Source organism: Rhinolophus ferrumequinum, chromosome 20 (assembly GCF_004115265.2).
Source record: "Rhinolophus ferrumequinum isolate MPI-CBG mRhiFer1 chromosome 20, mRhiFer1_v1.p, whole genome shotgun sequence".
Taxonomy (NCBI): domain Eukaryota; kingdom Metazoa; phylum Chordata; class Mammalia; order Chiroptera; family Rhinolophidae; genus Rhinolophus; species Rhinolophus ferrumequinum.
The window spans coordinates 34,783,333-34,810,471 of NC_046303.1; the positions used below are offsets into that span (position 1 = coordinate 34,783,333).

The 27,139-nt window shown below is 37.8% G+C and overlaps 1 protein-coding gene and 1 long non-coding RNA gene across 4 annotated transcripts in view; one reads left to right on the forward strand and one right to left on the reverse strand.

The window, feature by feature from the left end:
- LOC117012345 (uncharacterized) overlaps positions 1–21,252 on the forward strand; it is a 49,383-nt gene extending 28,131 nt beyond the window's left edge. The window contains exons 3-4 of the long non-coding RNA XR_004421157.1: positions 19,907–20,087; positions 20,698–21,252. This is a non-coding gene — a long non-coding RNA (uncharacterized LOC117012345). The remainder of the gene's footprint in view (positions 1–19,906; positions 20,088–20,697) is intronic.
- The window catches only part of CDK14 (cyclin dependent kinase 14), a 553,564-nt gene that overhangs the window by 123,048 nt on the left and 403,377 nt on the right, over positions 1–27,139 (reverse strand). For all 3 annotated transcript variants that reach the window (XM_033088529.1, XM_033088527.1, XM_033088530.1), the window contains one exon: positions 27,007–27,070. In XM_033088529.1, the coding sequence (XP_032944420.1) occupies positions 27,007–27,070 (64 nt within the window). The remainder of the gene's footprint in view (positions 1–27,006; positions 27,071–27,139) is intronic.

The window sequence follows — 27,139 nt, forward strand, 5'->3', positions numbered from 1 at the left end:
TTGTTTTACCAAGTTAAACAAAAAAGTGGTATAAAATAGATATTGATAATCTCTCTTGTTCCCATTTTTCACTTCTGATAATATGGTATTTGTAAATATCTTGGTATGTCTCTTTCCACATATTTCTTATGTTAATAAACACAAACCCATCCATCTACACAAATACATACACTGCTTTAAATTTTTAAATGGCTTGTACAATAAATATTCTCTGAAAAAATTTTAGGTATTTAATAATATAGGTCTTCAAATCAAGAAAATAAGTGTAACAATTATTTTAAAACTCTGTTAATATTTCACAGGATAGCAGTACCATAAGTTATTTGACCATTTCAAACAGATGAAAATTTAGGTAGCTTCCAGTTCCTTTTACTTTAAAAACAATGCTTTAATAAATATCCTTGCACATCCATCTCTATACACTGATGCTTTCATTTCTGTTGAATAGCTATCCCAGTATAGAACTGTTTAGCAAATGGTAAGCACATTTTACATTTAAATAGATGCAAACAGGTTACTTTTCATTTTTCCACAAGCAATGAAAAAACAATGTCTCTTTTATAGTAAGCATCCTAGGATGTAAGAATGGCTCAACATATGCAAGTCAAAAAAATATCATATTAATATAATGAAAGATAAAAATCACATGATCGTCTCAATCGATGCAGAAAAAAATTTTCACAAAATTCAAAATCCATTCATCCTAAAAACTCTCAACAAACTGGATATAAAGGAAAGTACCTCAACACAATAAAGGCCATAACAAGCCCACAGCTAATATCATACTTAATGGTGAAAGGTAGGAAGCTTTTCCTCTAATATCAGGAACAAGACAAGGGTGCCACTCACCACTGCTATACAACATAGTACTAAATGTCCAAGCCAGAGAAATTAGGCAAGAAAAAATAAACAAATAAAAGGCATACAAAATGGAAAGGAAGAAGTACAATTGTCTCTGCTTGCAGATGACATGATGTAGAAAATATTAGAGTTCACTAAAAAACAGAACAAATTCAGTCAAGTTGCAGAACACAAAATCAATATACAAAAATCAGTTTTGTTTCCATACACTCACACAAATTATTCAAGAAAACAATAAAGAAAACAATCCTATTTCCAATAGTGCCAAAACCAAAAAAATAACTAGGAATAAATTTAACCAAAGAGGTTATAAGGCACTGATGAAAGAAAGTTAAGAAGACACAAATAAACAGAAAGATATTCCATGCTCATAATGGAAAGAATTAATGGATGGTAAAATGTTCTTACTACCCACATATTTACAGATTTGATGTGATCCCTATCAAGATCCAGTGGCATTTTTTTTTTTTTTTTTTACGGAAATAGAAAATACAATCCTAAAATTCTTATGAACCAGAAAAGATCCTGAATAGTAAAAGCAATCTTGAGAAAGAAGAACAAAGCTGGAGGTATTGTACTTCCTGATTTCAAACTGTATTACAAGGCTACAGTAATTAAAATAGTATGGTACTTGCATAAAAAAAGACACATCGATTAATAGAACAGTATAGAGAGCCCAGAAAAAAACTCATGCATATAAGGTCAACTAATATTTGACAAGAAGCCAAAATACTCAATGCAGAAAAGAGTGTATTCAATAAGTGGTGCTGGGAAAACTGGATATTCACATGCAAAAAAATGAAACTGGACACCTATCTTACACCACTCACAAAAACTTATATAACGTGAAAAGAATTAAAGACTTAAAAGTAAGACCTGAAACCATAGAAGAAAACAGGGAATCTTAATGATTTTGTGGCTACAATCCACAAAGCACAACAACAAAAGCAAAAATAAACAAGTTTATCAAATTAAAGAGCATCTGTACAGCAAAAGAAACAATCAATAAAATGAAAAGGCAAAGTTTTCATGGGAGAAAATATTTGCAAACCTCATATCTGATAAGAGGTTAATATTAAAAATATATAAGGAACTCAAATAGCTCAACGGCAAAAAAACAACAAAAAACAAAAATAAAAATACAAAAAAAACCTGCAAAACAAATAAAAGCAACCAAATAATCCAATTAAAAAGTGGGCAAAGGACCTGAACAGACACATTTTCCAAGGAAGATATTCAAATGGCCAAGTACATGAAAAGGTGCCCAACATCACTAATCAACAGGGAAATGCAAATCAAAACCACAATGAGATATCACCTCATGTTCAAATGGCCATTTTCAAGAAGACAAGAGTTAATGCTGATGAGAATGTGAAGAAAATGGAATCCTTGTACACTGTTGGTGGGAATGTAAATTGGTGCAGCCACTATGGAAAATGGTATGAAGGTTCCTCAAAAAATTAAAAGTAGAACTACTATGTGATCCAGCAATTTCACTTCTGGGTGTATAGCTGAAGGAAACAAAATCACTATCTCGAAGAGATTTCTGCACCCCTATGTTCACTGCAGCATTATTCACAATAGCCAAGATACGGAAACAACCTAAGATGGATAAATTGATAAAGAAAATGTGGTGTATATATACAATAGAATATTATTCAACCATGAAAAAGAAGAAAATCCTGCCATTTGCAACATGGATAGACCTTGAGGGAATTATGCTAAGTGAAATAAGTCAGACAAAGAAAGACAAATACTGTATAATATTACTTACATGTGGAATCTAAAAATCCCCAAACTCATAAAAGTAGAGAACAGATTGGTGGTAGCTGGGGCCAGGGATGGAGTGGGGGCTGTAAATGAGTGAAAGTAGTCAAAGGGTACAAACTTCCAATTATAAGATGAATAAGGTCTGGGGATGTAATATAGCATGGTGACTATAGTTAACAGTACTGCATGGTGTATTTGAAAGATGCTATGAGAGCTGATTGTAAAAGTTCTCACCACACCAAAAAAAAAAAAAATTGTAACTGTTAAGTGATAGATGTTAACTAAACTTATTGTAGTAATTATTTTGTAATGTACGAAATCTGACAAGTTCGCAAACTTGTTGCAACGATGTTGCTAATGTGTTTTGATATCAGAGGGATTATTCATTATGAATTTGTATTAACTGGACAAACAGTTAACCGAGTTTACTATGTGGAAGTGCTGAAAAGGCTGCGTGAAAAAGTTAAATGAAAACGACCTGAAGTTCTTGCCAACAATTCATGGCTCTTGCACCACGACAATGCACCAGCTCACATGACACTGTCTGTGAGGGAGTTTTTAGCCAGTAAAAAAATAACTGTGTTGGAACACCCTCCCTACTCAGCTGATCTGACCCCCAATGACTTCTTTCTTTTACCTGAAGATAAAGAAAATATTGAAAGGAAGACATTTTGATGACATTCAGGATATCAAGGGTAACATGACGACAGCTCTGATGGCCATTCCAGGAAAAGGGTTCCAAAATTGCTTCGAACGATGGACTAGGCACTGGCATCAGTGCCTGGCTTCCCAAGGAGAGTACTTCAAAGGTGACTGTAGTGATATTCAGCAATGAGGTATGTAGCACTTTTTCTAGGATGAGTTCGTGAAATTAATTGTCCGATCTTGTATACACATATAAAATCATTATGTTGTGCACCTTAAACAATGTTAAATGTCAATCATATATCACGAAGCTGGGAAAAAAGACAGTATTCTAACAAAGTAAAACAAAGAGAAATAAAGTGACCAGTTTGAGGTTGTACGATGAGGAAAGGTGAGTTTCAAACAAAACAGTGAGCCAACAAAAGAAACAAAAGAAATTCCCGTTGGAAATGTAGTTGGAGTTTCTTTAAAATATATATTTATATGAAAGGGATAATACAAAATCTTTATACATAACAATATGGTGTTTCTTTCCATTTAGATAGGATTTGTGTATACATCCTCTAGTAAAATTAAATGGTTTCTTTTTCATATTGATCCAGTTTCTTTTTAATAATTTATACTCAATAGGCTTAACTTTGCTTATTATTTGTTGGTGTCTTTTGTCAGTGTTGTCTGCTTTTGATTATAAGCTTTTTAAAGGAGAGAATCAAAATGATTTATATTGCTTTTGTTATGGTATGTTTCATGTAGAAGAATGCCATTAGATAAGAACAACAAAAAGAAATTTAAGAACACACTCAGCTTCCTATCTCTACACACAGAGTTTATTCAAAAGGATTGACTGAAAATACTGTGCAATGATTCTTGCTTTGAATTACTGTTTATTGAGCAACTACTGTGCACCAGGTATACTTCTTGGGGCTGAAGGTACAGGAGAGAACCAAACAGAAAACCTTCCTGCCTGCAGGGAGCTCACATTCTAGAAGGGGATGTACAAGGCTGGAGTGACCCTGGAGGAAGGGTGGCTGGAGTGGACAGAGAGCCCAGGAAAGATGAGTGGAAGCTGAGAGAGATGGGGCAGAAAGGCAGAAGATCAGCTTGCCCAGAGACTTTGTGGCCTTTAAATACGATCTAGACTTTTTTTTAAAGGATCACTCTGGATTCCGTTTGGAGAATACACTACCAGAGTCAAGATTGGAAGCAGGGAGACCAATAAAAGCTTATTACAACTCTTCAGGAGAGATATGATAGCTCTTGGACTATGGCAACAGAGTGAATGCAATGAGAAGGTGTCAGTCTGAAACTTTTTTAAAAGGTAGAACCAGTAAAATTTATTGATAAATTGGACATGAAGTGTGACAGAAAGGTTAGGGGTTAGAACACTTACTGATCTCCAATTTCCAGGTTTCAAAGACTTGGAATTACACATACAACTCAAATATTCCCCCAAGAATACATTAAAGTTCTAGTGGAGTCCCAGAGTCATAAGCAGGGGTAACTGTAAAAATATTTTAATAACCTGCAAGGCTATTAATCAATCAGTACAGAAATCAGCTATTATGCTACAATGGTGTGCATTAGCTGAAGACCAGGCCTGATTATAAATATCCCTTGTTCTAAAGCTATAAGCAAAGGTGCTCACCAACAATTATGTATTTATTTGTTTCAAAAAAATGTCTAAAGTCTGAGTTATTCTTTATGAGACTGCATTATGTGAGATGCAATATAGCCAGTTGGTGTACAGCAGAAATTTAAAGGCATGTTCTAGGTTTGAGGATTAACTGACAAAGAAAGGATAAATGGGAAAAATAGTTCTTTTTATAAAGGTCTTTTAAAAACCTTATTATTATGTAAAGTCTGGTATTAAAAAAACAAGATACATTTTAAAAATTAATTACATCAAATGGCCTTCTAAAACAAATTTGATTTCCTTAACTTTGTACTCCCCACAAAGCAATTTTAATAATTTGCTAGGATTTCGGGAGGAACAAGAATTCCATTACAGATAAAATTAATACAATCTTGCATTTACGAGTAAATTATTATTCTTAGCAATTAATGACCACACATAAATATTAGTTCTAAGAATCGCTTCTATGTAAAGCTGGCCAGGATACGCTAACAGAAATGTTTTTCCTAAATGCGTGTACAGTATGTCCATTTTAGCTGTGCCTAAGAGCCAGATTTGGTAGTGAAACATGCCATATGAAAGTAGGAAAAAGTAAGGAAAAATGAAGGCTTCCTATGTTTACCTTCCATCCCTTCACATAAACTCTTAATTCTTTTTTTTTTAAATTCAAGTTTATTGGGGTGACAATTGTTAGTAAAGTTACATAGGTTTCAGGCGTACAATCTGTATAAACTCTTAATTCTTTTAGTGAATGTCACTTAGGCACCTGCCTGTGTGCCAGGTGTTGCATGGGGCAATGGGCCCATGAACACAAGTAAGTCCTGGCTACAGTGTAGTGGCACAAAAATGTAAATGAAGAATTACAAATACAGGGCGAAAAGGGTACAGTGTGGATATGGACGCAGTCCCCTGGGAGCCCAGAAGCAGAGCCACTAACTACATCTGTTTCTTTTCCAAATGAAGGCAGGATAAACTCAGATATCTAAAACTAGCTCAAGTAACATACAGGATCTGATATCTCGTATTCAACAGCATCTTTCAGATCTTAACTGCCCAAGTACACCTTTTCAAATGGAGCCACTTCTAACATTTTCTGCACTGTGCACGCATTACGTTTATGAGACTAAAAACTATTTTGAAAACTATTTCCATCATGAATAAACGTAATGTTCCATTAGAATGAAAACAACATAATGAACCATGTAAGTTTTGAAAACAACAAGGGGTTTACATTAGTGTCCCAAATCAATAACAGGTGTATTTAACAAAATAGATATCCAACTGCCTATGAATAAATTTATCAGATTATTTGAGTATTTGCATATGAGTGTTTTACGTTGTTTTCCTTCAGTTAAGTTTACTCTGTCACTTACTACTTCAATGTCAGCTTTCTCTTTGCAATTATGTTTAAACTACAAGTTCAGAATGTTGTGCTTTAAAACATTGGCTAACTCATATAATAGCATAACCAAGGAATGCAATTAATTTAAACCTGCAGGCTGATTTTCACCTTCTCTTATTGTGGGGACACTGCAGAGGGTGGTCACACACAGCTGGAGACCAGGGAGGAGAGCTTGCAGGGAAGTAATCACTTGCTATGCGACATGATGAAGGTGTGGGGACAGACGGCTGGGAAGGTTTTCCATCAAACTGCCATACTTTTATGCACCACATCACAATTCATTGAAATTCCACAGGAAAACAACTGGAGAACAAAGCTATGTAGTCTAAAATTGCTCAATTTAAAAGAACTACACCTGAAATGGCATGATGCACTGTGAAAGCAGACCTGAATCTATATGAAGAAAACACCTAAATTGGAAATTACTCATTTGCTTATTGGTATGCACTATACGCTCGAGGAGAACAATTTTAATTGTTATTCTCTAAAATTCCTTTTCACCAATTTTGTTTTTTTGTATATTAAAAGACATTGCTGTATTTTCAACTTCAATAACAAGAAAACATAAATACTTAAATCAACCAAATAAAAACAACCAAGTATTGTTCACAGGACTTGAAAGGCTAAGCCAGGATTTGTAAGCTAACTCTTTTCCTTTCTCTCTCTCTCTCCCTCTCTCCCTCTCCCTCTTCCTCTCTCCTTCTTTCCTTCCTTCCTTCCTTTCTTCCTTCCTTCTTTCTCTCCCTCCTTCCCTCCCTCCCTCCCTCCCTCCCTCCTTCCTTCCTTTCTCTTTGGTGGGGGGAAGGAAGGGAGGTGAAGGAGGAATAGCAATAGAAATGAGATCATAAAAATGATCAAACTTAGTATATCTTTTAAAAATGGATTTACTGTCACCCAATGTAAATAATACCATGGAATAAATGTGTTAATATAAAAATGAGTACGTCCAACATGCCGTAAGAAATGTTAGACGTACTTCATAATTGACTCCTCTAAACCACATATTCAACTACTCACAATTTTTTTTGTTAAATCACTTATTTATTTTTTTTCAGTCACAGTTGACATTCAATATACCAGTGTTAGGTATACTGGGCAGTGGTTTGACATTTACATAATTTATGCAGTGATCACACCCAGCCCTACCATTACTCTAGTACTCATATGGCACTAAAATAGCTGTTGTAACATTGTTGACTATATTCTCTGTGCTGTACTGTACATCCCCATGACTATTTTGTAACTGCCAATTTGTATTTCTTACTCTCTTCACCTTTTTCACTCAGCTCCCCAACCTCCTTTCCTTCTGGCAACCATCAGTTTGTTCTCAGTATCTATGAGTCTGCTCTTGTTTTGTTTGTTTGTTTATGTTGTTCTTTAGGTTCCACATATAAGTGAAATCATATGGCATTTGTCTTTCTCTGTCTGACTTATTTCACTTAGCATAATACCCTCTAGGTCCATCCATGATGTTGCAAATGGAAGATTTCATTCTTTTTTTGGCCGAGTAATATTCTGTTACATTTATATATACCACATCTTTATTCAATCTTCTATGGATGGGCATTTAGGTGGTTTCCATATCTTGGCTACTGTAAACAGCACTGCTGTGATCATAGGGGTGCATATGTCTTTTTGAATTAGTGCTTTGGATTTCTTTGGATAAATACCCAGGAGTGGAATTGCTGAGTCATACGGTAGTTCTATTTTTTATTTTTTGAGGAACCTCTGTACTGTTTTACATAGTGGCTGCACCAATTTGCAATCCCACCAACAGTGCATGAGCGTTCCCTTTTTTCCACATCCTCGCCAACACTTGTTTGTTGATTTATTGATGACATCCATTCTGACAGGTGTGAGGTGATATCTCATTGTGGTTTTAATTTGCTTTTTTCTGATGATTAGTGACATTGAGCATCTTTTCATGTCTATTGGTCATGAGTATGTACTCTTGGGAGAAATGTATTCAGGGCCTGTGTCCATTTTTTGATTGGATTGCTTGCTTTTTGGTGTTGAGTTGGATAATTTTTTAAAATAAATTTTAGGTATTAACCCCTTATCAAATGTATCATTGGCAAATATCTTTTCCTATTAAGTAGGCTGTCTTTTTGTTTTGTTGCTGGTTTTCTTTGGTATGCAAAAACTTTTTAGTTTGATATAGTCCCATTTGTTTATTTTTTCTTTTGTTTCCTTTGCCTGAGGAGATAGATCAGAAAAAATATTACTAACAGCAATGTCAGAGAGTTTACTGCCTATGTTTCCTTCTAGGACTTTTATGATTTGGGGTCTTACATTTAAGTCTTTAATTCATTTTGAGTTTATTCTTATATATGGTGTAAGAAAGTGGTCCCATTTCATTTTTCTGCATGTATCTGTCCAGGGTTCCCAACAACAATTATTAAATAGACTGTCTTTAATATGTTCTTGTCTCCTTTGTCATAGATTAAATGACCATATAGGCGTGGGTTTATTTCTGGGCTCTATATGCTGTTACATCAATCTATGTGTCTGTTTCTATGCCAATGCCATGCTGTTTTAATTACTATAACATTACAGTATAATTTGATATCAGGTAGTGTGATACCTCTAGCTTTGTTCTTCTTTCTCAAGATTGCTGTGGCTAAACAGGGTCTTTCGTAGTTCCATATAAATTTTAAGAACATTTGTTCTAGTTCTGTAAAAAATGTCATTGACATTTTGATAGGGATTGCATTTAATCTACAGATTGTTTTGGTAGTATGGACATTTTAATGATGTGAATTCTTCCTATCGATAAGCATGGTGTATGCTTCCATTTATTTGTATCTTCTTCAATTTCTTTCTTCAGTGTCTTATAGTTTCCCAAGTACAGGTATTTTACCTCCTTGGTTAAGTTTATTCCTATATATTTTACTTTATTTTTTTTGATGCAATTGTAAATGGGATTGTTTTCTTAATTTCTCTTTCTGACAGTTCATTATTGGTGTATAAAAATGCAACTGATTTCTGAATATTAATTTAGTATCCTGCTACCTGACTGACCTCATTTATCAGTTCTAATAGTTTTTGGTGTAATCATTCAGGTTCTCTCTATATAGTATTATGTCATCTGAAAATAATGACAGTTTTACCTTTTCCTTTCCAATTTGGAGCCATTTTATTTCTTTTTGTCTTATTGCTGTGACTAAGATTTCCAATACTACGTTGAATAAAAGTTACGAAAGTGGGAATCTTTGTCTTGTTCCTGATCTTAAGGAGAATATTTTTAGCTTTTCCCCATTGAGTATGATGCTAGCTGTAGGTTTGTCATATATGGCCCTCATTATGTTGAGGTATGTTCCCTTTATTCCTGCTTTGCTGAGAGTTTTTATCATAAATGGATGCTGATTCTGTCAAATACTTTTCTGCATCTATTGATATGATCATATGATTTTTAGCTTTCATTTTGTTTATGTGGTATATCATGTTAATTGATTGTGGCTATTGAACCAACCTTGCATACTAGGAATTATTTCCACTTGATCGTGGTGTATGATCTTTTTAATGCATGACTGAATTCAGTTTGATAATATGTTGTTGAGGATTTTTGCATTTATGTTCATCAGGGATATCGACCTCTAATTTTCTTTATTTTTTTGTAATATTTGTGGCCTGGTAAAATGAGCTTGGCAGCTTTCCCTCCTCTTGAATTTTTTTGAATAGTTTGAGAAGGATGGGTGTCAATTCTTTTTTGAATGTTTGGTAAAATTCACCTGTGAAGCCATCTAGTCTAGGACTTCTCTTTGTTGGGAGTTTTTTAATTACTGATTCGATTTCATTAGTAGCAATCAGTCAGATCTGATTTTCTTTCTTCTTGATTCAGCCTTGGAAGATTGTATGTTTCTAGGAATTTATCCATTTCTTCCAGATTGTCCAATTTGTTAGCATATAACTATTCATAATATTTTCTCATAATCTTTTGTATTTCTGTGGTGTCTGTAGTCAGTTCTCCTCTTTCATTTCTGATTTTATTTATTTTGATCCTCTCTTTTTTTTCTTGATGAAATCAGGCTAAAGTTTTACCAATTTTGTTTAATCTTTGCAAAAAATCTGCTCTTGGTTACATTGATCTCTTCTTTTTTTTTTTAGACTTTATTATATTTATTTCCACTTTGATCTTTTTTATTTCCTTCTTACTTCTACTCTCTTTGGACTCTGTTGTTCTATTGCTAGGTCCTTTACGTGTAATGTTAGATTGTTTATTTGAGATTTTTCTTGTTTCTCGAGTAGGCCTGCATTGCTGTGAATTTCCCTCTTATGACTGCTTTCACCGTGTCCCATAGATTTTGGGTCATTCTGTTTTCATTTTCATTTGTTTCAAGGTCTCTTTTGTTGTTTCCCTTGATCCCATTGTTGACCCATCCATTGTTTAGTAGCAAGTTATTTAGCATCCATGTATTTGTTAGTTTTACAGTTTTTTTTAAATAATTTATTTCTAGTTTCATACCATTGTGGTCAGAGAAGATACTTGATATGATTTCAATCTTCTTAAATTTATTGAGACTAGTTTTGTGGCCTAACACATGGTTTATCTTGGAAAATGTTCCATGTGCACTTGAAAAGAATGTCTATTCTGCTGCTTTGGGGTGAAATGCTCTAAAAATATCAACTAAATCCATCTGATTTACTGTGTCATTTAAGGCTGCTGTTTCCTTGTTGATTTTCCGTCTGGAAGATAAGTCTATGGGTATCAATGGGGTGTTAAATTTCCCTGCTATGATTGCGTTACTGTCAATCTTTCCCTTTATGTCAGTCAATATTTGCTTTATATATTTAGGTGCTCCTATGTTGGGTACATACATGTTTACAAGGATTATATCCTCTTGTTGGATTGATCCCCTCATCATTATGTAATATCCCTCTTTGTCTATTATAGCCTTTATTTTATTTTAAAGTCTATTTTGTTTGATATAAGCATTGCAACTCCAGCTTCTTTTCTCATTTCCATTCACATGAAATATCTTTTTCCATCCCTTTACTTTCAGTCTGGGCGTATCTTTCGATCTGAAGTGGGTCTCTTATAGACAGCAAATGTACAGATCTTGTTTTCTTATCCATTCAGCTACCCTATGTCTTTTGATTGGAGCATTTAATCCATTTACATTTAAAGTTATTATTGATAGATACATAGTTATTGCCATTTTATTATTCATCCCGCCTCCTTCTTCTTAAAGAAGTCCCTTTAACATTTCTTGTAATACTGGTTGGTGGTGATGAACTCCTTTAGCTTTTCCTTCTCTGGACGGCTCTTTACCTCTCCTTCAATTTTAAATGATAGCCTTGCTAGGTAAAGTAGTCTTTGTTATAGGTTCTTGCTTTTACATCACTTTGAATATTTCCTGCCACTCTCTTCTGGCCTGCAAAGTTTCTGTTGAGAAATCAGCTCAGAATCTTATGGGAGCTCCCTTGTAAGTAACTAGTTGTCCTTCTCTTGCTGCTTTTAGGATTCTCTCTTTATCTTTAACCTTTGCTGTTTTAATTAAAATGTGTCTGTTTGGGTTCATTATATCTGGGACTTTCTGTACTTCCTGGGCTTGTATGTCTATTTCCTTCACCAGGTTAGGGAATTTTCCATCATTATTTATTCAAATAGGTTTTCAATTCCTTGCTTTCTCTTTTCTCCTTCTGGTACCCCTATGATGTGAATGTTGTTACACTTCACTGTGATGTTGTTACACTATGATGTCCCAGAGGTCTCAAACTATTATTATTGTTGTTGTTGTTGTTGTTGTTCTGATTGGGTGTTTTTCACTACCTTGTCTTCCAAACTGCTAATTTGATCCTCTGCTTCATGTAGTCTACCAGTGATTCCTTCTAGTGCATTCTTCATTTCAGTTATTGTATTCTTCATTTCTGACTGGTTCTTTTTATTTTTTTATTTTTTTATGGTTTCTATGTCCTGTTTTATCCTTGCTATCTCTTTGTTGAAGTTCTTCTCAGGTTCTTGAGCATCCTTATAACCATTATTTTGAACTCTGCATCTGGTAGATTGCTTGCCTCCATTTTGTTTAGTTCTTTTTTTGGAGTTTTCTCCTGTTCCTTCATTTGGGACACATTTCTTTGTTCACTCACTTTTGGCTGCCTCTCTGTGTTTGTTTCTACATATTAGGTAGATTTGGTAAGCCTCCAAATCTTTTCCAGGTGGCCTTATGTAGTACACGCCCTGTGGGGCCTAGTGGCGGACTATTCCTGGTCACCTGCACCGGGTACTCCAGGAGTGTCCCTTTTGTGGATTGTGCGCACCCTCCCATCACAGTTGAGCCTTGACTGCTATTGGCACATCAGTTGGTGGGATTGACCCTCAGGCTGACTGGTTGTGGGGTTTGGTTATGTCCATAGCTTACTGGCTACTGTGTGGGGAGCTAACCTTGCATAGAGGGATTTGCCTCAGTGGGCTGTGGTGTCTGTTGAGACTTCCTTTTGGGTGCAGCTTGTGGTGAAATTGGGTAGTGCTGTGCTGTAGTCTGAAGCTGACCTCCAGGTATGTTGGTTCTGGGGTCTCTTGCAAGGGCTCCAGTGCAGGCTAAGGTCATTCACTGCCAGTTACCAGCCAGGGACTCCCTGGTAGGAGCTACAAAGTCATCTGTGGTTGGTCGCTGACTGTGCTGGACCTGGATGCGCATAGGCGAAGCCACACTGCAAACTGAGTATGGCTGCCACCAGTACCAGGCATGGTTTAACTACAGAAAAAGACTCGGATACCCCACGGCCTGCTGCAGCCTGACAATGCCCGTAAGGCTCAGTTGCTGATACAGCCTCGTGTAGTATGTGTGTTGGGTGAGTCTCAAGGAGTCACCAGGGTGAGAAGAGTGGTATTTAGTAGGTTAATGTAGATTCTGGTTTGGTGACCATGCTGATCTTGGAACTATCCATCAAAAGTCTCAGAGCACCCACCATAGGCCCACAAACCCCTGAGAGTTGTCCAAGAAAGAGTGCAATGCATGCAAGTGGGGCTGGCTGTTCTCGGAGCAAGTGCCTCTGACTCTTGTTGTGTGGGTTGGGTGGGGTGGAGATTCAGGGAGTCACCATAGTGGTCCGAGAGGAGTTCACCTGGCCAGATTTAGATTTGGCTGTGTGGAGGAGGGCTCAAAACAAGAAAGTTGGCACCCACCTGCCAGCTGCACAGGAGAAGGGCTCTACACAGGTAAAATGGTAACTCTCTGTCCTTCCAGTCCTCACCTCACAGCCACACAATTCAGTTTCTCCCTGTATGTCTCCAACACCACCTGGGTCACTGTTCCTCCACTGGAGCCCAGGGTGGGTGCCTGCAATTAAGTTTGTGTGCCAGCCCATTAAGAGGATGTCTGGGTTTCCTACAGCTTTCTGTCCAACCCAGATGGTTGGAATCTGTACTGTGTTTTCACAGCAGATGTTGTGGGGAGCATGGGGACTCCTCTTCCTAGCACCGGCATTATGGCTCGAGAAGCCCAGTGTGGGGTTAGGGTCTTTCGCTCCTCAGGGAAGGCAGGGAAGACCTCCACGGCTGACATATCCCTCCTGATTCTCAACCGCCACATGCAGGTATGGGGCTAGCCCATTCCACATCTCGGTCCCTCCACCAGTTTCAACAGGGCTTCTTCTATATATTCTTAGTTATAAAACTTCTGTAGAGCTAGACTTCTAATGATTCTCCAGGTTGATTGTTCCACCAGTTAGTTGTAATGTTAATGTGGTCTCAGGAGGAGGCTAGCACAGTGTTTATCTACTCCACCATCTTGAATTTCAACTTTCACAATTAAATTCTTTAGGATTCTTTTGTGTTGGAACCAGTGCATTTAATTTTCTTACTGAGCTTGTATGAAAATAGTAATGATTTAAGCAAAGAGCTGTGTTCTGTCATCTGGCAGAGGTGTGGAACCTGAAGCTTTCTCAAGATTGCTTCAGTGGAAGAAAAGGGTTCCAGTCCTTTATAAGGGTGAACAATTAATGCAGTCATGAACCACTCTGGTGACATTTTAAACAATCACCCTAGTTATTTGTTTATGTAACAGATATTATCCTTAAATCCTTCAGAATAGAAGGCACAAGTATTCATTTATTCTCTCATCCATTTTACAAATATTTATTGTCTTCCTGCTGTTTGCCAGGCACTGTTCTAGGGACTGTGGATATAAAACATACGAGGTCATAAGTAGCCTATAATAAATAATGGAACCCAATTCTAAGGGACCACTAATAAAATAAAACTATGTTTATAAGTATTCACAAGACTCCACCTTTTTATAGTTACTAGGAGAACCAAGCTAGCAGTAAACATTTCAGTTGAAACTGTGATCAAAATATAAAAAAGCCTGATCAAAACCATCTACAGTCCTTAAAACAGAAGTAAAGCAGAATTCATGTACAACGGAAGAACATTTACCTCAAATCGATAAGGCTAAGCCTGTTCTAAAATATGAAGATTTTAGGTACCTCAACTCCAAAAAGCATAGTGATCCAAACAGGCATTTTGGAAATAATATGTATGTTTGCACAATTGCAATTCACAGCTTTAAAACACTTGATACTACCAAAATATATAATGATTGACATTTGACGCAGTTCAGTTTTATCGGCGAGAGGATCTGATGTGACATATTAGTGCTGAACAGAATTGCACTTCCCTGTCCCCGTTACTCAGAGAGCTACCTCAAAATACTGAGGAGCCATCTTCAGTCCTGAAAGCAGGAGACTGCAGCATCCTGACTTGCCCTGGCTGCAGCAAATCATTCTTCAACTACCAATGGTGTGCATTTTAAAATGAGTAATCTTTGAGCAACTTCTAGAAACAAATCTTCTGCTACATTCATTAAATAGTCTAACTTCTGATGGCATTTGGTTTTCTAACATACATACAAATGTGTGTTTGTTGCTGGTGAGGTCTTCAAACTATCCCCACCTTTCTCAACCTACAAGTCAGGGACCACTTCTCTTTCCATAAGATGTTTTTCTCTAGAGAGATAAAGTTTCATCAGTTAGGCATCTATTCAAAGTGTACTACTCACAAATCAGCATGAAACTTTCCAGCTCCCAGAAAAGAAAGGAGAAAAAAGATTTTGTGTCTCACTCTATGTGTGTCCCATCCCTCCATCCAAACGTGCAAAGGGGAAAAGAGATCAGGAAGGGAGACTCAGAACCTTCCAGGGGAAGTGTGAGCTAGACAGGACCACTTCATATTATAAATAAGTAAACTGAGGTTAGAAAGGTTGAGTTGCCTGAGGCCGTGAAGCAGGCTAGTGGCAGCGGCTGAACCAGGACTCCTCTCCCAGTCTACTGTTACCCAAGCAGCACAAATAAATCGAAGCTCCTTTAACCAGCAATAAAAAAAACTCATTTCCAACTATATGGCATTCTGGAAAAGGCAAAACTGTGGCTACAGTAAAAAGATCAGTGGTTGCTAGGGGCTAAGGGAGAGGGAGGGATGACTAGGTGGAGCACAGAGGATATTTTCAGGGCAGTGAAATACTCTGCATGATACTAGAATGATGGACACATGTCATTGCAAATTTGACCAAACCTGGTGGATGTACAACACCAAGAGTGAACAGTAATGTAAACTATGGACCCTGGGTTACAATGATGTGTCAGTGTAGGTCCACTGATTGCAACAAAGGTACCCTCTGCTGGGAGATGCTGTGAATCGGGAAGGCCCTGCATGTGTGGGGACAAGGGGCGTGTGGGACATCTCCGTACCTTCTGCTCAGTTTTGCTGTGAACCTAAAACTGCTCTGAAAAAAAAAAAAAAGTCTGTCTAACAAACATGCACACAAACAATACTCTCTCTACTCCCAAGTTTTCTTTCCACATGCTGCAGGTGTCTTACCCTTTTAAGTCTAGAAGAACAAATCTGTTTCGTGTACACAGGCCAGGCTGAACAAACAAAGGTCTTTCAAGTTCCAGTGGCCTTACACATATTACCTACCAACCCTCCCAAAAAATTCTCTCGTTGCCTCAGTTCCCTATATCAGAGATAGAAATAACAGCAGAACTTACATTATAGAGTTAACTGCGAATGTTCGATAAGAAAATGCATCTAAAGAGCTAATAAAGTGTCTGACACATAATAAACCTTCAGTCACCTGTTACCTGTTATTACTACCTGTTATTATTACAACTGTTGTTAATAATATGCTTGGAAAACTGAGCATCTGGTACAGTTATGTCACACATGTATGAGGAACACATGTGTTCTATTAAAAGCAATACTACTTTTGGGAGGGTAAATGCTAAGCTACCCAAATTATCCCTCCTGAGGTAATAGTTAAAGGAATGAATAGAAATCAGACACATTGATGTTCCTCTAAGTCCTTACATGTAACTCTGTGATTCTAATGTACTAGTGAAGAGTGAGGATTGGCATTCTGAGAGAATATCAGCTGTCCTTTTTCCCAGTCAAGAGGTTATAAACTGGATTTACAAAGCTGGCTCTAGAGGCACAAGTGTCTGTGTACGTACATACTTATGTCCTTTTAAAATAATCTCCACTGCAAACGTTATTCTCTGTTAGCTGCAAAGACTCTCTGACAGTGCTGACTCAAGGACACAAAGAAGTGAAGAGAGTTTCATCACAGTTTACAACTGAGCTAATTTTCAGTAGTTTATCACCCTATTGTTCTAAGTTGAATATTTCAAGTAAAATATCGCTTGCATCTTAAATAATGGAAACCTCGATATTTTCTTTCACCTATATATTAGCCTAAGAGTTACTATTCCATAGTCAAGTATTTGTCTTGCAGCAGAAGCTCTATGATAATGACTTAACAGGTTTTTTTTAAAATCAACATCATTTTAAACAAATCAATTAATTTAATTCACTTATTTTAGCCAGGAGTAGCTGACAAGCCTACTGAGTGAGAAGAGCTAGTATGGAATATTAGATTATTAGTAATCAAATATTTCCTTTCTCCACTCTTTCCACCTTCATGAGTGGGGTACTTCTTTGCCCCACTAACACTTTGTATGACGGGATGTTAGTGGTAGTGCCACAAGCAGGGGTTTGAAATGTGCCTGTGGCGTTGGGCCTGCCCCTCGTATTTCTGTGTCTTGTCACAAGAAGAGCATTATTTTGCAGCGGCTGCTCCAAGGAGGATGAGAGATGTGTGGAAACACCAGAATGCAACCTGCACCTGGAAGGCAAGCCCTGCAGAACTCAGAAACCCGACTGACCACACAGGCGTGAGCAATAAACACGCCTTCTCAGTGAGGGCACCGGCTCTGGAGAGGTGTGTTTTGAGTACTATCAGGCGGAACGGGCTGCTATGTGTGGTTCTGGTCCAGGGTTACCTGGAACATGACGCAGAGCTATCCTCAACAAGCTTCAGCTCCATCCAGATTCCTGTCTACCTACTCTGCTATGAAGACTTCATGAGATAATACATGTGAAAGCTTTTGGCAAACAGAAAAAAACTGTACAAGGCATATAGCATCGCCAATCAACCCACATTTAAAATTTTTGTATTATTCTGTGTTTCTAAGAATTCTCAAATGCAAAAAAATTTACACGAATTCGCAGATTACAAACACCAGGCTGTTCTCTGTGCTACCAATGCCCCAGAGACAGAAGAGACAAAATCCTTCTTTTATCCTACCCTTGATTCAACCACTTCGTCATGAATCTCTCGTAGAGGTATGAAATCACCTCTCAAGGTGGTCAATTGCGCAAAGCTTTGATCTTGTGGAGGCCCACATCTTCCCTGGAGACAGTTTCGTACTCAAGGTACGGGAAGTCAAAACCCAGACCGAACATGGGAAGAGAGTTTTCTTGTTCTAGACCTAAACTGCCAATCCCTTTGTCCCCCTTCCTAAAATCTTGGTTTTTAAAGTTGGTCAGGGTCAGGAGATATGGAAGACTTTTTGCAATGCGTAGATTTCTAGCTGCACATTTGCTGGCGTATATTATGAGCAGGACAAATATAAAACATCAGTTACAGAAGAAAGCAATAAAAAATGTATGGCTGGTTTACAGTAATGACAATGGTCTATAACAACTTAAATGTTCTATTTTTAAGATGACAATTCTTTCAGTACCTTGAAAACTATCCATGCCTTCATTTAATTCTGATCTCCACCCTTAGGATGAAACTCTGATTTCTTTTCTTAGGTATGATTTTAACCAAATCACACAAACTGGAGAGTATACAAGGACTTCGGTCCTCTTGGGAAGGGGGTAGTAGGATTATTGAAGAGATAGAGAAGTTTTCATTTAGCGATTGGCATTCCCTGTCAACTTTGTGATGAGGTGTGCCTAACTACCAAACTGGGTTTTACAAAATTCCAACAGCAACAGTAGTGAAATCAGTCCACTTACAAGAGGATTTTATTTTTTTGGTGTTGTTAAAGCTGCAATGAGAAGAACTTCACTTCTCCTTGAAAATTTAATCTTACTACATTTTCTAGACACTATTAGTCTCCATCGTTGTTGATGCCCTCTAGTGAAAATAAATGTAAAATTCCTCAAGCAGATACAGAGAAAGTCAGTACAGATATTCTCTGCTTTGCACTGAAATGGGTTTCTACAATTCATAAAGATAATCCCACCCATGGGGCTTTCTATTGGTGAGGAACTGAATTGCTACAGTCGTTCCCCCTTGTCCGTGAGGGATATGATCGCTGGAGGATGCCTGAAACCACAGAGAGTACAAACACTATAATACTATGTTTTGTCCTATATATACATTCCTTTCTTTTCACTTAAAGGAAGCACCCTCCAGCTTCTCTTTTGCATATCTGAATTTCCAATGTCATTACCGTTGTGCATTGGGGTCATTATTAAGTAAGGTAAGAGTTACTTGAATATAAGCACTGTGTTACTGGCCAGTCAATTTGATAACCTAGATGATACTGAGTGACTAAACTGCAGGGGATGTATTCAGTGCGGAGACGCTGAACACAGGGATGATTCATGTCCTGGGCGGGACAGAGCAAGACGGTGTGAGATTTCATCATGCTACTCAGAACTTGAAAAACTTAAAACTTATGAATTGTCAATTTCTGGAATTATCCTTTTAATATTTTCAGACCTCGGTTGACCGCTGGTAACTGGTATGCAGAAAACAAAACTGCAGATTAGAAGGGACTACAGTATTTCACGTTTTTGAATGATTATCAAGATTTGGGGCTATTTCTTACTTTTATGTTATAGCATTGGCCACATCTGTTGACTTGTTTCATATCAAATCCTTGGTCAGCTATGAACCTATGGGGAAAAAACGATCCCATGTCTATGACGTTACTGCTAACCGGTGTGAGACTCTTTTCCCCCAAGCCAGGACTTGCCATTATAGACCCTTCTCAACCCAGAGCTCAGGAACTACCAATCAAAAGAAGGTCACACTTGAGATGAAGCCTCTTTCTATGTCTTGAGTAGGCCCGTGACTTTTTGTAGCCAGTTAGGGTCCTTTTGAAAACATAAAACACCAATTTCCTTCCCTTTTCAAAAACCCACTCATGATTTGTCTCACACTTCACATAAAACCCTGATGCCTCCCCTTGGCCACCGAGGACTAGCCTCTCTGAATCACGGGCTGCCCTCCCTCTGTGGTCGCACTGCGCCAGCCATGCTAACCTGTAATTTGTCTACTATCTTGTCTCCCCTCTAGCACGTAAGCTCCATAAGGAAAGGGGTTTCTCTGCTCTGTGCACGACTGCCTGGCACCCAGCAAGGACTTGAAACACGGGGAGTGCGGACTGAAATGTGGCCTCCCGGCGTGAGCATTCTCCCTGCAGCTTGCAGCTACCAGTGACCGCCCAGCACGACGGCCACCACCAGCAAGTGTGAAAGTAAAGACAGTCTGCCCTTCCTGTCTTGTTAAGTTCTTTATTTATTAGGAATAGTTCCTCTGCTCTATAAAGTTCACTTATTTCATACATTTACTAATTAATTGGTTTTTTCACTAGGCGACCAGAGTGGCATTTATTGGCGGGAGGGGTGGCCAAGTTGAAGAAGGGGGTGGTTGACGGTGGGTGGCTACATGTCCTAAGCCTTGGGTCAAACAGACCCACAGCGTTTTTAGCCATACAAGCTGAGATGAGTCACATATTTGCATAATCATTTTAAAGCCCATTTGTATAACCATCACACGGTTACACCCTTGTACAATCAGATGTAATCCGTGATCATTACAGTTGCTATCAATCCATAGGAAAACAAGACCTAAAAAGAGATTCTTGAGGAAAAGCATAAAGGACAAGTGGGAAAGGATGTACCAGGCAGAGGACACTGCATAAATGGTACAAAATATTATTTCATAGGTACATGCCTTTAACAGCTTAAAAGCACTTTTATAGCAATTATATATCGCTAGCTCAAACCTTCTTAAAATTAAAGTATAAGTAAATAAAAAGTAATAAAGAGAATATAAAAACAGATAATCTCATTTAATTTCCATAGGAATTCTGTGAGCTGGATGGAGCAGATGTGATTCTTCTGGAAGAGTATGGAAGGTGTCTCTGCATGGCCCCAGGTTTCCCCTGACCGCAGGTGTGGTCTGTGCAGGGCAACATCATGGCAGGAAGATGCCCACCTCGCATCCTTCCTGCACTGACTATCCCATCCAACAATTTCTGCTGCTTCCCCAGCTTTTCCATCACCTTAACGACCAGGGGAAAGCCCAGAGGGTGAATAAAGGGGAAGGGTTCAAACTCCCTCAGGTCGACAAACCATGAAACTGGGCAGTTGTCTGAAACGAAACATCCACAGAGGGCACTTCATAGTTGACAATTGATTGGAAGCCCAGGTTTAAAGGGCTTAATGCCCATCCTTAGTATGTGGAGGGTGGGTTCTGGTACCTACAAGAAGATACAGATCTTTGCCAAGATGCCACAAGGCAGGGCTGAGAAGAATCTGACAATTCTCCCTCATACTTCTTTGTCTACAGCTGGGGAAGCTCTTGCTTCAAGAAAGACACAGACTGTTTCTGATTAGTTCATTCATTTATTCTTTTCTTTAGATTCCACATATAAGTGAGATCATATGGTATTTGTCTTTGTCTGACTTATTTCACTTAGCATAATGTTCTCTAGGTCCATCCGTATTGTTGCAACTGGTAAGATTTCATTCTTCTTTCTGGTTGCATAATACACAAGATTGCCATGGGGATACAAAAGTCAATTTGGGGAATATAATCAATAATGTTATAAAGATTTTATAGGGTATCCAATGGACACTTGTCCCACTAGGGAGACCACCTCAGGGATGATGTAGATGCCTAATCACTGCACTGTACACACGAAGCTGAAGCTGAACAATAATGAATGTTAACTACAATTTTATATATATATATATATAGTTACAAGAAGTGGAATTCAGCATTAGGAATAGAGACAATGGAAATGTAATGGCTGTGTGTGATGTCAGGGGGTAGTAGATCGGGGAGGGAGGTTATCACTATGTATGTGAGGGATATAAATGATAAATGTCTATTACATTGTTTTGTACACTTGAAACTAAAAAAAAAAAAAGTTCCCCCCCCCCCCGCCACTGACAAAAAAAAAAAGATACACAGACATCAGTGGGGATTCCAGGGGCCCCGGGACTGAAAAACCCGGGTTTGAGTTTTGGCTCTGCTACATACTGGATATGTGGCCTTGCCAAGCCACACAATCCCTCTAAGCCTCAGTTTCCTAGTTCCCTTGTCTGTAAAATGGGATAATGGTATCAGGACAATAACATTATCATAACTCAAAGTTACTCTAAATACCAATGGAGATAATATATTAAAGTGCTTTGTAAATAATAAAATACAACATAAAATGTAAGGCGTTATCAACATGGTATAATTTCCATCTTCCCTCTGGAATTACGAAGTCTAGATCTAGTTAGTTTTGGGGCCCCAGTCAGGCCTGGAAATAGGCAGGACTGGAGGAGGAGTTTTTCAGCTCATGACAAAGTGTTAGTACAACTAAGTCCATATTTAAATGTTGCCTTCGAAGTCACTGTGTCTGTGGGCTTAGTTTTAGGCATAGAATGTTTAAAATACTACCATTCTGCAATGTGCCTGCAATGGCAAATTCTTGTTTTTATCTTACTTCATTCATGGTAAGAAATTCTTCTTCCTCCAACTTGCCTTAATCAAATACCCTCTTGTATTAGATAACTTTCTCTTAGGCATGATATAATCACTTTAGAAATGCTCTGTTCTTTTGCTTGATTTGGGAAAATAGAATTATTTTAGTCTAAATTTCATTACATTTAATCACTTCCGCTCTAGCAGCATTTTTTTCTCCCTGAATTTTACAGTGCCTTTCTTTTTCAAACTCCAGAATAATAATTTGTCATTAAATAGCTGTTGAATGCCCCTTTTGTTGGAAGCATTTAAGAGATGATTAAAAGTATCAGACATGGAGTCTACATGTTATTTTGGGGCCAAACTATTTTACACTAAGTGATATGTGTGGTTTGATGTATTTTGCCAAATAAAGAGATCAGATCCTCTCTACTTTTCTGACATGTTCTTTACAGACTAATTATCAATAAAACATTCACTAGAAGAAGGACAGTGAGAAATCATGATACAGGTCCAGTAGCATGATCTTCCATGATGTAAACTGGACAAAACAACATTGAACTGAAATCCAGGGAGAACTGGATCTACTTCCACCTCTGACACTAACTTCAGGAAAGTTCTTTAATGTCGCTGACCTCAGGCTCCTAACCTTACAAAGGAAAGCGCAGGACTAGATGCCCCCCTGGAGGGCTGGAGAGTCTTCCAGCTCTAATGTTCAATTTGCTTAGTTGTGGCACAACCACAACACTACTCATACTCCCAGCTCAAGTGACCCCAGGGTGTTCCTTGACAGCAGGAAATCCCAGAGTCTTCTCCGAGTTCTCAGTCTCTCATGCTGATTCTACCAGTTGGGAGAACCGTAGGTGTCTACCTACATTTGGTCCTGATTTAGGGTTACCACAATTCTACAAAGCCTCTCAAATAGGTACGCAAGATGTGTTTTGAAAAAAAAATAATAATGCTATGTCTGTCTTATACCGAAGAATTTCAAGCATCACTTCCCCCGAGGTAGATGAGCTTTGTTGCTTTTCTCGATGTAAAGAAGCTATCCCAGAAGGAAACTGAAGCATTATGTAAAGGCATCCCATTGATGAGTAACTGTGACACAAGTGAAAGGAAAAATGTCTTTCTTTTGCTGTGGACTCTTAAACTTTTTGTTAGAGCATGGGGCTTGGTCCGTAATGAGTCTAATCAAAAGTGACAGAATTACTGAAGTGCTAAGGATGGCACAATGTAATCTCTTTCCTCTGAGGCTGGCCCACAGCAAGCATCCTGAAGACAGTGATAAAAGGAGACACATCAGTATGAGAGAAGGAGAGAGGGAGAGGAGGTGAAAGAGGGGGTAGTGAGGAGGGGGAAAGAGAGGGAGGAAGAGGAAGGAGAGACGGATACTTTTGAGACCAGAATCCTGAGGGCGAGGGCAAAGAAATGGGGAGGCAATCAGGTTCAAAGAATAAACAGACCCACATCCCATTTTTTTAAAAGAGAAATTTAAATAGAAGTAAATGATAGTTGAAAAGCAGTAGGTTAGATTCATTATATGTAGTACAGACACACATACATGCACACATACACATGTGTGCACGTTACATATTTATTTAATTTATGGAACTGTGTCTGGCCCAGCTGCCTGGTTGCTATGGGAATAAGCTGAAGTTAAGGAAATTTGTGTTAGCATAAATGTAAGAGCAGAAGAGGATATATACAGGCTAAGCACTAAAGAATAAAACACAGTTGTTACATAATTATTCGCTCACTATTTTAACAATTGTCCTTAAAACATTGCTCCAGTTTTGCTAGACTTTCCAAGGGAAAACACAGACGTTGAGAAGGTAGATAATTTTATTCATGGTACATTTCATCATCTCTCCCCTAGACTCTTGTCAGCTCTCCTCACTGGTCTCCCTACTCCTGCCCTAGCCCATTCTTAGCACAAGAACCATGATGATCCTACTAAATAAGATGTCACTCAGATCATGTACTGCCTTGTTCAAAACCTTCCAGCGCTTTCTACATCATTCAGGGTAAATGATGGAAGACTCCTAGTAGCCCTCAAGACCCTACGTGACCTGCCGCAGTCCGCCTGACCTCTGACCTCATTTTCTACTCCCATCCTTCCCACTTCAGGGCCTTTGTACTAGCTGTTCTCTACGTCTGGAAAGTTCTTCCCTCAAATATTTTGATGGCTCTCTCTCTCTCATGTATGACATTCTGGAAAAGGCAAGACTATGGAGACAATAAAAAGGTCAGTGGTTTCCAAGGGCAAGGGGGGAGGGAGGAACGAATAGGCAGAACACTGAGGATTTTCAGGGCAACCTACTCCGTACGATACTATAATGGTAGGTACATGTTATTGTACATTTGTCTAAACCCGTAGGACGCACAACAACAAGAATGAATCCTAATGTAAACTATGGACTTTGGGTGATGTTGACATGTCAACGAAGGCCGTTCAATGTAACCAACGCACACCTCTGGTGGGGGACAATGATAATGGGGGGGCAATGCTGTGTGGGAGTAGGAGTATATGGGAAAGTCTATAACTTCCACTCAATTTTGCTATGAACCTAAAACTACTCTAAAAAATAAAGCCTATTAAACAAAACAAAGTACGCCCTCATAGCTCAGACTTTTTCAGTTTTCCCTCCGACTTTCCAAGGCACTCTTTGGGGGTAGAACAAGGAGGTGACGAGTAGGGGTGAAACAGTGGACCCTAGCCCAGATATTTTTCTCCTCTGGGAATGGGTATCTCCTTTCCTTGGAGTATGAAGTCCAGGGGTCAGAGACGAGGACCCCTGAGGGTCTGATTACAAGCTACATGAAAAGACTCATAGATTTGTTTCCTTTGCCTCAGTCCCAAGCCAACTCAGGAAGCATTTATCACATCTACTCTTATCCACAAGCCCCAAGCTTTGCCCAGAATATCTTTCTTTCTTGTCAGTACCACACCTTATACCATCCAAACACGTTATTCTTCTGGACCACCATTACCTTCTATGTATTATGTGTCTGTAGTGGCACTTGTACATAATATTAATAACTGCAACATATATATGTCTATCAGAAGAGTCACATAAGTAACAATTGATTTTAAACATTCAATGTAATTCAGGGCAACAAACATTTCTTGAACACCAAAATCATGTACTATGCATAGTTCCTGATCTCAGGAAATCCCCAATTTGTTAACTTATTTTGCACTACATCATATTAATTTCCAGAACACATTTAATAAATGCTTTTGTATACTGTTGATGAAGATAATTTCCATTTATACCAAAATAAACAAATTACTCCATGTTTTACAGTGCAGAAACTTGGCAGGCCAAATGACTGCCATAATTGTTCCTTTCTGCATCTAACTTTATTTATTTAAAATCTTTTCATATCCTCCTCCGTTTTATTTCCCAAGACTTAACATTTTAGATACTAACATGGGGACGTTAACCTTCTTTAAGAGCCCACATTTGGAACATTTATTAAGAATTGTGTTCTCACTTCGACTCTATTAGGAAAAACTGGAGCAGTTAAGAGGATGGTTCCCACTTCGTTAAAAAAAAAGAAAGAAAAGAAATCCTTCTTAAATTGTTAGGTTTCTATAGTCTTTTAGAACACAAGAGTTATTTAAAAATTTCAGTAAAAGTACAAATAGTCCTTGGGGCACTGAAGAAGATAAAAGAATTCTCAGCACACTCTACACTTTCAGAAAAAAAATATTAAGAACAAAAATAGTTTCCCAACTCAGTCATTCTTTGGGATTGATAATTTATTCCTGATGGTCCCCCAAAAGAAGGGGAGAGAAGAAAAAGAATATACTTGGCTCCTATAACAGAAATTATTCATAGCTCTTTTCCCTCATAAAATAATGAACTATTAGATCTTCCATAAAAATCCCTTTCAGTAATTTTATGGTGGGTCTGCATTTTATAATGCATGTTTTGTAAAGGAGAAAAGAAAAAAAAACCAACCAACAAGAGAATCACTTTACAATAATTCATTCCACTGATTTTTATTAAATTTCCAATTCCAAACCTTTCATCCTTCCTATAAAAGTTAAATAGACCATGTTTGAGATTCTTCTTCTGTTAAGTGTAATTATTAAAACTGAAAGTTTCTTGACTGCCACCTACTGGTGAAAAACATGTGACAGTTTATTTTTAAAATTCTGCATTTTCTCAAGATTTTCCAGTTTTGGGGTTTAAATATTTTACATAAAAAAGACTGAGTGCTGTACAGTATGACTTTCAGAACATTTCATGTCTAAATACAAATTGATTGATCACATATTACTAGTTTTTTAAAAAGAAATCAAAATGTGATGTCTTCGTTTTTACAATTTAGTACTTTTCCTAATATTATTACAAGAAGTTACACAGAGTGTAGTAGCCTGATTTAAATTTAATTTTTATGGACATGGATGCTAGTTTAACTGATGATGAAATGAATATTTATGTCAAGATTAGCCAGTGAAATCAAATAAGTTACATACGATGAAAATCTCTCATGAGGGATGTCATTAATTTGATCATTACAAAATGTGAAAATAAAAAGACAACTCCATTAATCGGTAGACTACAAAATGGCAAAAGTAACCAGACTTTTTCAAGGCAATATATTAGCTTGAGGAGGAACATTTATATCTTCACCCTTTGTATATAGGAAGCACTTAGTCATTTGTAATTAATGAAACATACCTGGCTTAAAATGTGGTAAAGAATGGACTCCAGGCCAAGTGTCTTCATTTGGCGTTCCAAGAACCTAGAGGAGAACAGGAAATTGTGGAAACAGACTTATTATTTCCAAAGCACTCAAAATTCTCTAGTGTAG